The sequence below is a fragment of the Oncorhynchus mykiss genome, chromosome 23 (assembly GCF_013265735.2).
Source record: "Oncorhynchus mykiss isolate Arlee chromosome 23, USDA_OmykA_1.1, whole genome shotgun sequence".
Lineage (NCBI taxonomy): Eukaryota > Metazoa > Chordata > Actinopteri > Salmoniformes > Salmonidae > Oncorhynchus > Oncorhynchus mykiss.
The window spans coordinates 16,518,716-16,533,805 of NC_048587.1; the positions used below are offsets into that span (position 1 = coordinate 16,518,716).

Here is a 15,090-nt window from a genome sequence, read left to right on the forward strand (position 1 = left end):
GTACTTTTGTCAAAAAGCACATATGGGCTCATGGACTACTGTGATTAGGCCTATATTATTAATAATTTTACAGTGTAAACGGAATACTATCGATCAACTCATAAAATGTCAAATAACAATATATCCTGCTTGTGTAGAGGGTGGCTCCCATCGATTGTAAAACACGATCGTTTGCAATATATCGTGTGTTTTAAAGTGTGTGTGCGTGTGTGTGCGCGTGCGCGCGCGCGTGTGTGACATCACTACTGGGATCTGCACCCGGAGGACTAGTTTGGACACTGAGTAGAGCGGAACAACAGGCGCTCAGAACACCAGTACGATGTCGCGCAAGGATAGAGTAGCGCGCTCTGTTGCATAGTCCTCACGACACGACTCCAGTCGTCCAGATATATCTCTCTCAGAACAAGGAAAATGACGAAAAAGCTTGTAATAACGGCCAAACGCAACAGGGACGTATTGACTCCAATATTGGATTTGGAGAGGAATAAAGCATGATGGTTTTATAAGAAACTGGTGCCTTTTGGCGCTGTATAAAACGAGCAGGGTGCCTTTTTCAGTACTCTACAAACACCTGTCAACAGCTGAAAGATGAAGTTTGGGAAGAGCATCTGTATCCTTAATGTGGGTGGCACAAAATATGCGTTCTCTAAGGAGGTGATAAAAGATTTCCCTCTGAGTAGAGTGAGCCGTTTGCACAAATGCGCCTCGGAGAAAGAAGTACTGGAAGTATGCGATGACTATGATCGGGAACGGAACGAGTTTTTCTTTGATAGGCACTCCGAGGCTTTTTGTTTCATCATGCTGTACGTGAAGTACGGGAAGCTACGATTCGTCCCGCAGATGTGCGAGCTGTCATTCTACAACGAGATGATTTACTGGGGGCTGGAGAGCTCACACTTGGAGTTTTGCTGCCAGCGAAGACTGGATGATAGGATGTCCGACTCATATATTCATTTCTCCGAAGAGGAAGATAAACTCGACAAAGAAATGAGGGGGGAGAATTTGGTGACTCGAGTGGTCACAGAGAGAGAGGATTCAAAGTGGCTGGAGAGAATGAGAAGGACTTTTGATGAACCGACTTCATCAGTCGCAGCACAAATCTTAGCTTCAGTGTCCGTTATATTTGTTATAGTGTCCATGGTGATGCTTTGTGCAAGTACTTTGCCAGATTGGAAAACCGCTGAGAACAACAGTGTGGTGGAGCACAGGTACAATCCAGACTCTTTAGAGCATCCATCCGGGTATATATGTCCTATCTTTTTATATATGTTGTATATATCCCCGTTATTTGATTGTCTGCAATGTCGTACATGCTTCTATGCCCTTCTTCTCAGTAAAGGACCTCAAGAGATGCACAACGTGTTATTTATGCTGCTGTGAAGTACATTTTACCCATACACATTTGCAGGACCGGCTCCAGGCATAAGCGACATAAGCCGTCGCTTAGCGGCCAGGGGCCTCCGAACCCCCCCAAAACTCAGTTGGGGTCTCAACTTACTGTTGACAGTTAGAATAGTTGAATACACAAGGTGTAACTTCGAAATTTGGTCATGCATCAGCAGTTTTTTTTATTGTTTTATAAGTCACTGACAGTCACTCAATTATCCATGTCAGCTAACAATTGCTAGATTGGTAAATTAGTTTAGCCAGTTATCTAATCATGGCTGAATACATTCCCATTGGCCCTGACCTTAAGGGGGCCCTCACTGATTTTTTAAATCATTCTCACTTAGATATCATTGATATGGTATAAGTCATGGCAAAATGAATAGAATTGCAGAAAATGTGCTTTAAAACGGCAACATTTTCTCTACGACTCATGGCAAAATCTGTAGCTTTGCAGGAAATTATTTTTCTCTCCGCCATCAAGAGGGGGGCCTCCCAACCAAATCTTGCTTAGGGCCCCCAAAAGGCTAGAGCCGGCTCTGCATTTCTGTGTCTTTTAGAACTCATGCTAATTTAGAAGTTTGTATTGTTGTATTATGCATATGATACAACCTCGAAATCTAAGGGGTGTAATAGACCTACTACACCAGTCCTGACTACAGCTGTCCCGGTGGGGAAGGGGACAGAGGAGGCGCTGAGTGTTTAACAAAGTTAAATGTCAAGGTAGCTTCTGGTCTGATCTTACCAAGTGAACAACACATTTCATGTGTTCAAAGTCTACATTTTCTATGTCGGCCAATTGTCATTCAAATATGTTAGCTTAAAGGTGTTCAAACCAAATGGTCATTGCCATAAGCACCACTGTCCCTTGCACTATTGTCGTTTTTGTCTCTGAGTTCTCAATTGTTCTGCATTTTATCTTTCAGCACTAACACGACATAGTCTTTAACGCAAATGAGGCTGAAGGACTTCACAAGTAGGAGCGTTGCCTCTCTTGTAACAGACAATACATGTTTACAGTAATACAGTTAGATTAAGGCAGGAAATGTATCATGAGTTGTTACTGTTTTTTGCTCCATTTTTGGATACGCGCGTACAGTATGTATCGCTAACTGTCCTAGGTGCTGATTTTAGTGGCATCCGACAGTACCAGTCCAAGGTGCTGTTTTCTTTGTGGCATTCTACACTAGACCTACAGTACCAGTCCAAGGTGCTGTTTTCTTTGTGGCATTCTACACTAGACCTACAGTACCTGGCCAAGGTGCGAACTTTAGTGGTAGCCTACTACAATATTCAGGACCTGTCCATTTTGAACAGTACCTGTCCAAGGTGCTGATTTCTGGGAGAGTAGGCCTACTATTGTCATAGGAGACCATCGAGGAGACAGATGATAACAACAATGTATTGCTGTTTCTTGGTGTAATACACTGTCGGTTTCATGTCTACTTTTTTTTTAAAGAATTTTGATGTTTTGAAGGAGATTAGAACATACATCAATCAAATGGAGCCATTTATCAATACATATGACTGTGTCAGCCAATACTTCTGTCCATTTGTCTACAGAGCTGTTTGTCATCCCTTTCTTGTCTGCTGTCACTCTGCTCTTTAACCTGTGTGTCTGTCTTGTATCCATGACTGCCACGCGGACCGCTCTCAAGGTATTGGTACCTGAAAGGCACCCAACAGTATCAGTGTGTGTGTGTGTGTGTGTGTGTGTGTGTGTGTGTGTGTGTGTGTGTGTGTGTGTGTGTGTGTGTGTGTGTGTGTGTGTGTGTGTGTGTGTGTGTGTGTGCGTGCGTGAGTACAATTGTAGGTAATGCAGGTAGGTGTTGTTCTAAGTAAATGGTGGGAGGTTATGGTTGTATCTGATTTACTTCCCTTTGAAATGGGCAAATTATGTATTAAACCACTTTGGACATGCTGAGCCCTTGCACCATGCCCTCACCTGAATGCAAATTACAAAAGTTTATATTTGGTCAAAATTAAATATTTGTCAGATCTCACCAAGAAGATGTGGGTGTGGAGTCAGGCGCCAGGAGAAACAAGTTCCGAAGGAAAAGGGCGTTTTATTTAACCAGCTCAAAATAACAGGACACCGGACTACAACAGTAGCCACAAAACCCCACTCAGACACAGTCCAGGGAAAAACCACCTGTTAAAAATGAACTAAAGAAAACGCAACCCAAAACTAACTGACAGTCAAACGAAAACAATCCCGCACAAAAACCCAAAGGAAATAAATCGAGATAAATAAGTCGAGATAAATACCCCCCCTAATTAACCAAAATGAAACTAGGTGAAACACAAAACAGACATAACCAAAATAAAAGGAAAAAGGATTGGTGGCAGCTAGTAGACCGGCGACGACGACCGCCGAGCGCCGCCCGAACAGGGAGAGGAGCCACCTTCGGTGGAAGTCGTGACAATATTTGTCAGCATATCATTGAACCAAGGCAAGACTGCTTTATGTATAGCAGGTTGGGAAAAAATGACTAATTGATGATAGCGACAGTGACCCCTCTACATCACCCCAAAACAATTGTGTGAGATTATTCAGTGTATAATTTATAGCTGGAGAAATATGAATAACATATTAATCAATATTGCATTTCATTGAGAAAGGTAATCATAAACGAGATGTCATATTGAATGAGATATCCGAATTCATTCATATCAGCATTTGAGAACAGCATATTTTTGATAGACTACACTGTAACTGTCTTTTGAATGGCTGACCGCAAATCCCTCGTTTACAGCCCTACCTTTACACGGAACCTTTGTGTCAACCTGTCCTCCCCCTCTCTAAACTTAATAGGCATGCTCAGGGCTCAGTCTCAACCAGGTCTAACTTGCCTTTAATTCATGGTAGAATTGAGGGAAAAGAAGCCCTGATCAGTATGCTTCTACCATCCTCTTTCCCTGGAGCTGCAATACCTCTGTCCGTATTCCTTAAAGTCCCCTCAAAGCCCTCATGGCCCAGGAATGGTCTCGGAATCAAATTAATGTCGAAAACGTGCATGCCAGTTTCATTTGTCATTTGTTGCTGTTACAGTGCCTTCAGAAAGTATTCACACCCCTTGACTTTGTCCTCATTTTGTTGTGTTACAGCCTGAATTTAAAATAAATTAAATTGAGACTTTGTGTCACTGGCCTACACACAATACCCCATGATGTCAATGTGAAATTATGTTTTTGGAACATTTTACAAATGAATACTAAATGAACATCTGAAATGTCTTGAGTCAATAACTATTCAACTCTTTTGTTGTGGCGAGACTAAATAAGTTCAGGAGTACAAATGAGCTTAACAAGTCAGTTACATGCAATACTAGTGTTTAACATGGTTTTTGAATGACTACCTCATTGCTGTACCCCACACATACAATTATCTGTAAGGTCCCTCAGTCGAGCAGTGAACTTCAAACACAGATTCCACCACAAAGACCATGGAGGTTTTCCAATGCCTCGCAAAGAAGGGCACCTATTGGTAGATGGGTAAAAAAAAAGCAGACATTGAATATCTCTTAGAGCATGGTGAAGTTATTAAATCATTGCATGTAGAAAAAACTATAATACTGTAAATTACAACCTGATCTTAAAAGGCAGAATATCTTCTGCATGTTCTGGAATTAAATTACAACAGGATTACGTTGTGAAAGTGTCTATATTGCATATAGTGTCCATAAGTCATAATAAGGCTCCAAGAATATAGCTGTTTGAGAGTGAAGCTTTATGAGTTATCAATGTGGTGAGACAGAAGCCTGCTATGAGTCGCTGGTCAATTACGACCCACTATCGATACAGTAAAACAGTGTTGTATAAGGGATTGACAGCTCCATTCTTCAATAGAACGTCACTCTCCCACTGCTCCTACATTCTAAGACAAAAAGGGTTCATAAAGGGTTTTCCATCTGTCCCTGTAGGATAACCCTTTTTTTGGTTCCAAATTATAAACCCTTTAAGGAGCCATTCAGTGAAAATGTTCTAACTGGAACCAAAATGGGTTCTACTTTGAACCCAAAAGTTTCTGCTGCCTCGATAGCCATAGCTACTTTTTCTCTTAAGTCTGTAATGCTGCAGCCCATTGCTTGTAGATATAGTGTGTAGACCTGTAGTGGAATCCCCTCCTCTCCTTCTTGCGTTAACTCTGCCTGGTTCTCCCTCCCACAGGATCATCGAGGCTGTGTGTATCAGCTGGTTCACCGCCGAGTGCATCGTGCGCTTCATCGTGTCGCGGGACAAGTGTGAGTTTGTCAAACGGCCCCTCAACATCATCGACCTACTAGCCATCACGCCCTACTACATCTCCATCTCCATGACGATGCTGACAGGCGAGAACTCGCAGCTGCAGCGGGCGGGTGTCACCCTGCGTGTCCTGCGCATGATGCGCATCTTCTGGGTGATCAAGCTGGCCCGTCACTTCCTGGGCCTGCAGACTCTAGGGTTGACACTGAGGCGCTGCTACCGGGAGATGGTGATGCTGCTGCTGTTCATCTGCGTGCCCATGGCCATATTCAGTGCTCTAGCCCAGCTGCTGGAGCATGGCCTGGACTTGGAGTCGCCCAACGAGGACTACGCCAGCATCCCTGCCGCCTGCTGGTGGGTTATTATCTCCATGACCACTGTGGGCTATGGAGACATGTACCCCATCACCGTGCCTGGGCGAGTGCTGGGTGGCCTGTGCGTGGTGAGCGGCATCGTGCTCCTGGCACTGCCCATCACCTTCATCTACCACAGCTTTGTGCAGTGCTACCATGAGCTCAAGTTCCGCTCGGCCCGCTGCACGCGGAGCCTGTCCGCAGAGTTTCTCAACTGAGGGACCACTGACGTTAATGGGGGGGGGGGGGGGTGCACCCCTTGCTACTCCCCGACACCTCTTCAGAAGAGACCTCCATCCACACTAGAACTGTGTATTTATCTGAAACGTGGCCTCTTTCATTGTCTCACACGTATTTTGTTGATGTATCCCTCATCTTTGAACGTCAGTTGCTGGGGTTGTGGATTTTGAGGTTTGCAGACAGCACAGCCTTCAACCTTCAACAGTAAAGTCCAAGTAAGAAGTATGGGATGGGAACTAGGACAGTTTCCACGGCTGCCATGGTGACAGTGGTTTTTGGGGCAGAGGGCATCTGGATCATGTCAGACCAGAAGGAGGCCTTCGCGTACTGTGGATTACACTGCTGGCTGGCATTCTTCTCTTCTCATATGGCGACATGCAACAAAAGGGATTTGAGTTTTAATGTAATTTTCAATCCCACTCTCTGACAGTGTCACAGTGTGGGAGATGGGAAGGTATAATTTTGCTTCTCTTCCTTAGATCATTTATTTCTAGTATTCCGTCGGCCAGTGAGTGAACAACAATGCATTTCAAAGAACCAAAGTGTATCAGTACAGTGTACACTGTATGTTCCCTTTAATCTTTCACTGCAACGCTCACCTTTCTGCTTTTATCTTGCGTACACAAACCTGACAGATATAAAGAGCAATTTGAACGAGCCTATTTACAGCTCAAACATGGCCGCATTCTAAACCTATTACCTATTCCCCCCTGAAAACCAAGCAATGCAAAATGGCTATGTAATGTATTTGTCGGAGAAACCAAGGGGGAGGGGTTTAACAAGAAAGAGTACAATATTGTGTGGGTCTGTCAGCTCAGCTGTGTAGGCAGGTCTGTAATGTGGAACACCAAGCCACAGAGCGAGAGTGTGTCATGGAGAGACGGGTGGTTCGGCTGACACTGTGCAGTGTAGTGAGGAGAGGGCATGCATGCCTCAGCCTCGGGAGCGCTGCGAGTCTACTGACTGGAGGAGTGTAACCATTTGTGGCTGGTGTCAAAACCTTGGTAGCCTCTGCCTGTCACAACAAAGACACTCGGCATGCCCATCCCACCATCCTCATCAGTACTGTATGTCAAAACCACCACAGCCTTGGTAGGCACTCCTCTCAATGTTGTGGCCCACCTGCTTCTCCTCGACATACTGTCGACGCCATGTTTGAGTGGCTGGTGTGATGCATTCCGCCTCCTTTCCTGCCAGAGTGAATTCGATTGAATCTGAAAAGCTTTCATCATGCCTTCATTCATTTCTATGGTGGGGAATTGGGAATCAGATCCTCTCATGTGTTCTCTTCACATCAGCCTGCTCCAGGGTATACTACCTGTTATCGCTAACAAGCACCATCTCTCGTCTCTCAGATTGTCGATAGCTGTGTTTGCTCCTAGCACTTGGTTTAAGTATTTGCTAAGAGAATCTGTATTTTGAACCAAAGCAGTTTTATATCTTCCGGAAGCACTTTATATAGTGGGAGCATTGGACAGTTCATCAAGTCAGTGACGAATGCAAATGGGCCATATTGTGTGTTCTATTTCAGGGTTTCTCAAATTCGGTCCCATTTTGGTTTTTGCCCTAGGACCACACAGCTGATTCAAATAAGCAACTCCTCATCAAGCTTTGATGATTTGAAATCAGATGTGTAGTGCTAGGGCAAAAACCAAAATGTGCACCCAAGGGGGGCCCAGGACCGAGTTTGGGAAACCCTGCTCTATTTGATGTGATTGTTATTCACTGCTGGGAATACCAGTCTAATTGTACTAGTGATGCTGGTTCTGTTTATACAGATTTGGTGTTCCTTTGCTTTGTCCTCAGTGTAATGGTTTCCACTGGCTGCAGACAGCCCCATCTGCTCTCTCTGATCTGCCTTGCTTTAATTTGGCTGCTTTTCCAAACACAGCAGTCACAAAACTTTAACTGAATATGTTGAATATTGATGGGATAAGATTGATTAAACTCGGGCCTCCCGAGTGGCAGAGCAGTCTAAGGTACTGCATCGCAGTGCTAGAGGCATCACTACAGTTCCGGGTTCGATCCCGGGCTGTGTCGCAGCTGGGACACACAGAATGAGGTGCAATCACACCAAAGAGCCTGATATTCGAGAGGAAACAACTTAAGTATTTGCTTTGAGAGTGCGAGCACACAATGAGTTTTGAACCTGAAGGGAACTGGCAGCAACACGTAGCCTATCTCTGTCAGCAACAATACCCTCCTCATCTATGGGAATAATTCACTTTCTCTTGTCAACATTCACATCAACATTTAATTATCTCTGCTCTCATTAAAAAAACTCACAGGAAGTCACATTGCTCCACGGCAATGAGGATTTATATTTCTGACCAGCCTACTTTTCCCTGACAGAAATCCACATCATTCAGAGCTCCCTGGATTCCACTCCATTTAAGTGAATATTTCCACAAGATTCATCAGGGATTCTAACTGCCGCAGGGGGGACTGAGACTCTGACACCATAAAAAATCCAAGCCTCATATAGATCACAATAGCTAGATTTCCTCTAACCATACTCTCTTCCTCCTCTCGTCTGTTTGTTTCTCTCTCTCTCTCTCTCTCTCTCTCTCTCTCTCTCTCTCTCTCTCTCTCTCTCTCTCTCTCCTCTCTCTCTCTCTCTCAAAGTGGGATTACAAGACAAATCAGGCAATAAAAACACATTGAGGAGATTGAAGATGGTTCACTCATTATAAGACCATTGAGTGACCTATTTAATGTATTTCTGACACCATGTCACTGACATTGCTCTACTCAATGAAATGTACAAATATTCCACACCCAAACTCAGTGCAATCTTGATATTTGGACTGGGAACATATTACATAAGTATCTCTGTTGTCATCACAATATGTATTTTGACATTGGACTAAAACTGTGAGACAAGAAAATGTGGACCACTAGTGAGTTTGATCCCTTGTGAAATGAACGCTTCTGGAAAAGTTGCTGTTGTGTTGCGGATCAGGTAAGGTAAGGCAATGTGATTTTTGTTTAGTTGGAACAAATGATGTCTTTCTGAATTTAGTATTTGAGAATAACTGAAGAATATTTCCACTACTGTAAACCCTTATAGGACATATTTCTGTGCTCACGGTGGATGTAGTGGGGGGCAAAAGTGGCCCCACAGTTGTTACAAGACTTGATAAATAGCGATATTTCAGATAGGACCTGCAACCTCTGGATACTCTACAGTACTTAGTCACACCGAAACACCTTCTGTGGGCACCTTTAGCATATTGCCGCTTCAATAGAATGTACAATTGAAACAGTGCATAGGATATCTTTTGAAAAAATGGTTGTTTATGCAAGCCATGTCTCCAAAATGTTTATTGTTTTTTCCCTTATTTTTTTTAATGAAACCAGCTATTTTGTATAGAGCTTATGTTGTTTACATATATAATGGTTATATGGTTGTATATAAATAAAGCTAATCTGTCTAATCTGTACTTTTGTCTGACTACATTTAGGCTTACATACATGTACACGTTTGAGTTTACTTTATAATATCATAGAGTGGGGTAACACACGTTAGTCTCTTATTCATAATTCTTAATGCAAATTACATTATCATTCACTTCAATGGAACCCATTTTATTAATATATTACTTTAATAACAAAACATTGTTGAACAACATTGATGTTTAAATAATGTATTTTTGACTCTGCATCTTAATTTACAGAGATACTTCTGGATTTTGTCAATTAAGCCCTTTATCTACTTCCCTTGTGTGAAGTTTAAAGGAAATTGATAACTAGCGTTAGCACAATGACTGGACTTCTATGAAAGGAGCTCTACGGTAACAGCTGTTAGCATTGGCTTGTGAAACTACCTCCTAACTTCATACTGGACGCAGAGACATAAAAATGGTATCCACAAGTTCAGCTGACTCCGGGAAATCCAGCCACTTTGCCAGATTTCAAAAAGGCTTTACGGCGAAAGCACACCAGGCGATTATTTGAGGACAGCGCCCCACGTACAAAAGCATTACAAACATTTTCCAACCAAGCAGAGGCATCACGAAAGTCAGAAATAGCTATAAAATAAATCACTTACCTTTGAAGATCTCCCTCTGTTTGCAAAGGGTCCCAGCTACATCACAAATGGTAATTTTGTTCGATAAAGTCCTTCTTTATATCCCAAAAAAGTCAGTTTAGTTGGCGCGCTTGACTCAGTAATCCACCGGTTTCCCTCGTTCAAAATACATACAAATGAATCCCAAAAGTTACCAATAAACTTTGTCTTTTACAAGTCAAACAACGTTTCTAATCAATCCTTAGGTACCCTAATATGTAAATAAATGATACAATTTAAGACGGAGAATAGTATGTTCATTACCGGAGATAAATAACGAAGTGCGCACCCTCACCGACGCGCAACACAACACTACAGCCAAAATGGGAGCCACTTAGAAAAACTACATATTCTAGCTCATTTTTCAAAAAACAAGCCTGAAACTCTTTCTAAAGACTGTTGACATCTGCTGGAAGCCCTGGGAATTGATTTCCCCATAGACAGGCATTTTAAATGGTGTCACCTCCCCCCCCAAAATTCAGGATGGATTCTCCTCAGGTTTTTGCCTGCTATATCAGTTCTGTTATACTCACAGACAATATTTTAACAGTTTTGGAAACCTTAGAGTGTTTTCTATCCAATACTACCAATTATATGCATATCCTAGCTTCTGGGACTGAGTAACAGGTAGTTTACTTTGGACACCTCATTCATCCAAACTTCCGAATACTGCCCCCTATCCCTAAGAAGATAACATATGGGACGATTTCCCCTGCTCAGACGTTGCATGTATCAGCCAATGGTTGTGTGCCTCATCATTGACTGTGCAGTCGGGTGCCAGATTGCTATAACATGTGGGATGCGTTCCCCTGCTCAGACGTTGCACACATCAACCAATGGTTGCGTGCCATGTCATCGACTTTGTCATTGACTAACAGAATTTAATAACATATGATGTGTTTAGCTAATACGTAAAATACATATCCAGGCGTTGTATGATCTGGCAGGCATTAGCAATGCCTGGGCAGAGGAACATGCCATGATGTGGTTGGCTGATATGTAAAATACCTATCCAGGCGTTGGATGATCTGGCATGTGTCAGCAAGGCCTGGGCAGACGAATACACCCAACACCACTTCCAGCAACATCTAGTCGAGTGCTCTCAAACCCTATTCCTGAAGATCTACCCTCCTGTAAGTTTTTGATCCAACCATAGTTGTAACTAACCTCATTAACCTTAACCACATTTGTTACTGCCCTTTAATTATTTGTCACTTTTATTTGTTACATTTTTGGGGGGCATTTTTCTCAAAACTGCATTGTTGGTTAAGGGCTTGTAAGTAAGCATTTCCCTGTAAGTTCTACACCTGTTTTTGGTGCATGTGACAAATAACATTTGATTAGGGTTGAAGCAAAAACCTACAGGAAAAGGGTTGGAGAGCTGGGTTGGAGAGCCCTGATCCAGTCACGTTCACAGCATATTGCAGGAGGATATGAGGACTCACTCAGATCATACAACGCCTGCATAGGTATTTTACATATTATTGTATTTTACATATCAGCCAACCACATCATGGCACGTTCCTCTGCCCAGGCAATGCTAATGCCTGCCAGATCATACAACGCCTGGATATGTATTTTACGTATTAGCTAAACACATCATATGTTATTAAATTCTGTTAGTTAATGACAAAGTCGATGACATGGCACGCAACCATTGGTTGATGTGTGCAACGTCTGAGCAGGGGAACGCATCCCACATGTTATAGCAATCTGGCACCCGACTGCACAGTCAATGATGAGGCACACAACCATTGGCTGATACATGCAACGTCTGATGATAAAAATGGGCAATGGTTCCAATAATTTTGGGTATTATATTCTCTATAGTCAATGACAGAGCCAGTGAGTATAATCATGCTGTAGTAGCTTTCTACCTAAATAAGATGTATTCATTACTTGATTTAATTATGACTACACTACATCTATCTTACCCAAAAGGGAACACCTGGAATGTCTTGTAGTTGGAGAAGGCAAGCTTGCAGGTCTACTCAAGTATCTGAGCCCTCTCTTCAGCTAACCGCTCCGGTTCGTGGTTTAACCTTGCCATATGAACATCAGCTCAGACAGGTAGGCTGCGAAGTCGAAAGGCGCTCAGGGATGCACCACTTGTAGACTGGTCCCACGGTGATGGCGGTGAGAAGTGATGATGCGGCGATGGAGGATATGGAGAGATGGTTGGAGAAGCAACAGCTGTGCTGGAATCCGATCAATATGTGTAATAGTTGTGATAAAATGGATCGGGAAGATGAGGATCAAGGACCTGAATGGTCTGTAGTGTAAAGTAATAGGAAAATGAGAGAAAGAGGTAAGTAGTAAAACTCACAAACTCATTTGTATTTGTATTTATTAGGGATCCCCATTAGCTGCTGTCAATGCTGTCAATGCAGCAGCTAATCTTCCTGGGGTGCAAACAAACTTACATGACAAATTAAACAAAAGATAAAACAGTACATCAACAGTACAGCTCCCGAGTGGCGCAGCTGTCTAAGGCACTACAGACACCGTGGTTCGAATCCGTGTGTGTCTCTTCACAGTCCTCGCTGCTCCTTAAGATGTTTATTTTTTAAAATCTGATTCTACTGCTTGCACCAGTTACCTGATGTTGAACAGAGTTCCATGTAGTCATGACTCTATGTAGTACTGTGCGCCTCCCATAGTCTGTTCTGGACTTGGGGATTGTGAAAAGATCCTCTCTGCTTCTCTCTGCTACTGCACGGCAAGCGGTACCGGAGCGCCAAGTCTAGGTCCAAGAGGCTTCTAAAACAGCTCCTAACCCCAAGCCATAAGACTCCTGAACATCTAATCAAATGTCAACCCGGACTATATTGATTGCCTCCCCAACCACCCACTTCTACGCTGCTGCTACTCTCTGTTATTATCTATGCATAGTCACTTTAATAACTCCACCTACCTGTACATATGACCTCAATTACCTCGACACCGGTGCCCCCGCAAATTGACTCTCTACCGGTACCCCCTGTATATATCCTCGCTATTGTTATTTTACTGCTTCTCTTTAATTATTTTTTATTTTTATTTCAAACTTTTTTTTTTGTATTCTTCTTAAAACTGCATTGTTGGTTAAGGGCTTGTAAGTAAGTATTTCACTGTAAAGTCTGTTGTATTCGGCGCATGTGACAAATACAATTTGATTTGATTTCAATAGTTATTATTCAGCTCCTCCCGACGGTGTCCAAGGTGTTTAGATTTCCTCACCCACACCTCTAATACATGCCAATTGTAACTTTTTTTCCAGGTAGTGATACCTACTTCCCGGAGAGTAGTTAAGGTACAGGTGCCTAATAATTTGGTCACGGGACCTGATACCTTCTATAAATAAAAACCCTACTGAAGAATCTGCCAATTTACTACTGGAGAATACGGGAGACCTAATGTCTTATACCAACGTCACGCTTCAAATATCACTGTTGTTGACAACACACGTTATGAGAATTACTCACAGTTCTCTTCCTATTTCCACATCATTTGTCACGGTTCCCTGTCCCAATAGGGCATAAACCTTCCATTGCCCATCCACATTCCCACTCACTGACAATGTTTCATCTTTCAACACAGATATCCTCGGATATCTCCTATTCTACACCGTATGCACGTCCTTCCTTTGTCCTTCTACATGGGCTACTTCTCTTCAAGTTACCGTGCTAGTACACAAGCATGACAATTTAGGAGAGATCCAACTGCATAAAAAATCCTACAATGTGATTTTCTGGATTTTTTTCTTCTCATGTTGTCTGTCATAGTTGAAGTATACCTATGATGAAAATTACAGGCCTCTCTCATCTTTTTAAGTGGGAGAACTTGCACAATTGGTGGCTGACTAAATACTTTTTTGCCCCACTGTAAGTGTTTCCAATGACATCGTAGACAATCAGTAGGTAATGCCCACTCCCAATTGGTCAAAATCACACACTGCAGCCCGCATGAGTGGTGCTGCAGTCTAAAGCACTGCATCGCAACGCTGTGGCTCCACTACAGACTGTATCACAGCCGGCCATGGCCAGGATCCCCATAGGGCAATGCACAATTAGCCCACCGCTGTCCAGGTTAGGGGAGGGTTTGGCTGGGGGGCTTTCCTTGGCTCATCGTGCTCTAGCGACTCCTTGTGGTGGGCCGGGTGCCTGCAAGTTGACTTTTGTCTTCAGTTGAACGGTGTTTCCATCAGGGTTAAGCGAGCATTGTATTAAGAAGCAGCACAGCTTGGCCGGTCATGTTTCAGAGGATGTCTCGACCTTCGCCTCTCCTGAGCCAATTGCGGAGTTGCAGCAATGAGACAAGATCGTAACCAGCAATTGGATATCATGAAATTTGGGAGAGAAAAAATTGGTAAAATTACAACAACAACAAAAAGCACGATGAACACCAATGTCATTGGAAACACATATCTTCCTCTATCTTTTTTACTACAAAACATAAACACACCATTTTTACATATGTTCATGTTGTGGTGCTGGAGATGATGAAGTTGAAAAAAAATATGTAGTTTCCCTTTAAAGAAAATGTTCAGAGAATGGGGCTAGAGAGGCCCAGATATAATCATTAGTGCTTCTAATAGTCGTGCCATGGTTTCGAAGCCTGTTCAGAAATCTTGCTTCCAGAAATGTGTTGTGTCAAAGGACACTTTGATAGTAAGTAAACTTTACTTCATAGCTTTCATTGGAAAGGTTACCATCACGACTCAGAATGTGGAAAGCAGAAATACCAGGTTGAACATAGTAACAGTTACAGTTTTAGGGGTAACAAATTACTGTCTACATGTTTTTTTTTTAAGCTGAA

The 15,090-nt window shown here is 42.8% G+C and overlaps 1 protein-coding gene across 1 annotated transcript; it reads left to right on the forward strand.

Moving 5' to 3' along the window:
- Positions 1 to 320: 320 nt before the first annotated feature.
- LOC110502340 (potassium voltage-gated channel subfamily G member 3) lies at positions 321 to 9,667 on the forward strand. Its single transcript, XM_021580285.2, has 2 exons — positions 321 to 1,241; positions 5,557 to 9,667. Exons 1-2 carry the CDS (start codon positions 589 to 591, stop codon positions 6,200 to 6,202), a joined length of 1,299 nt encoding a protein of 432 aa, XP_021435960.2. The 5' UTR covers positions 321 to 588; the 3' UTR covers positions 6,203 to 9,667.
- The last annotated feature ends 5,423 nt before the right edge of the window (positions 9,668 to 15,090 follow it).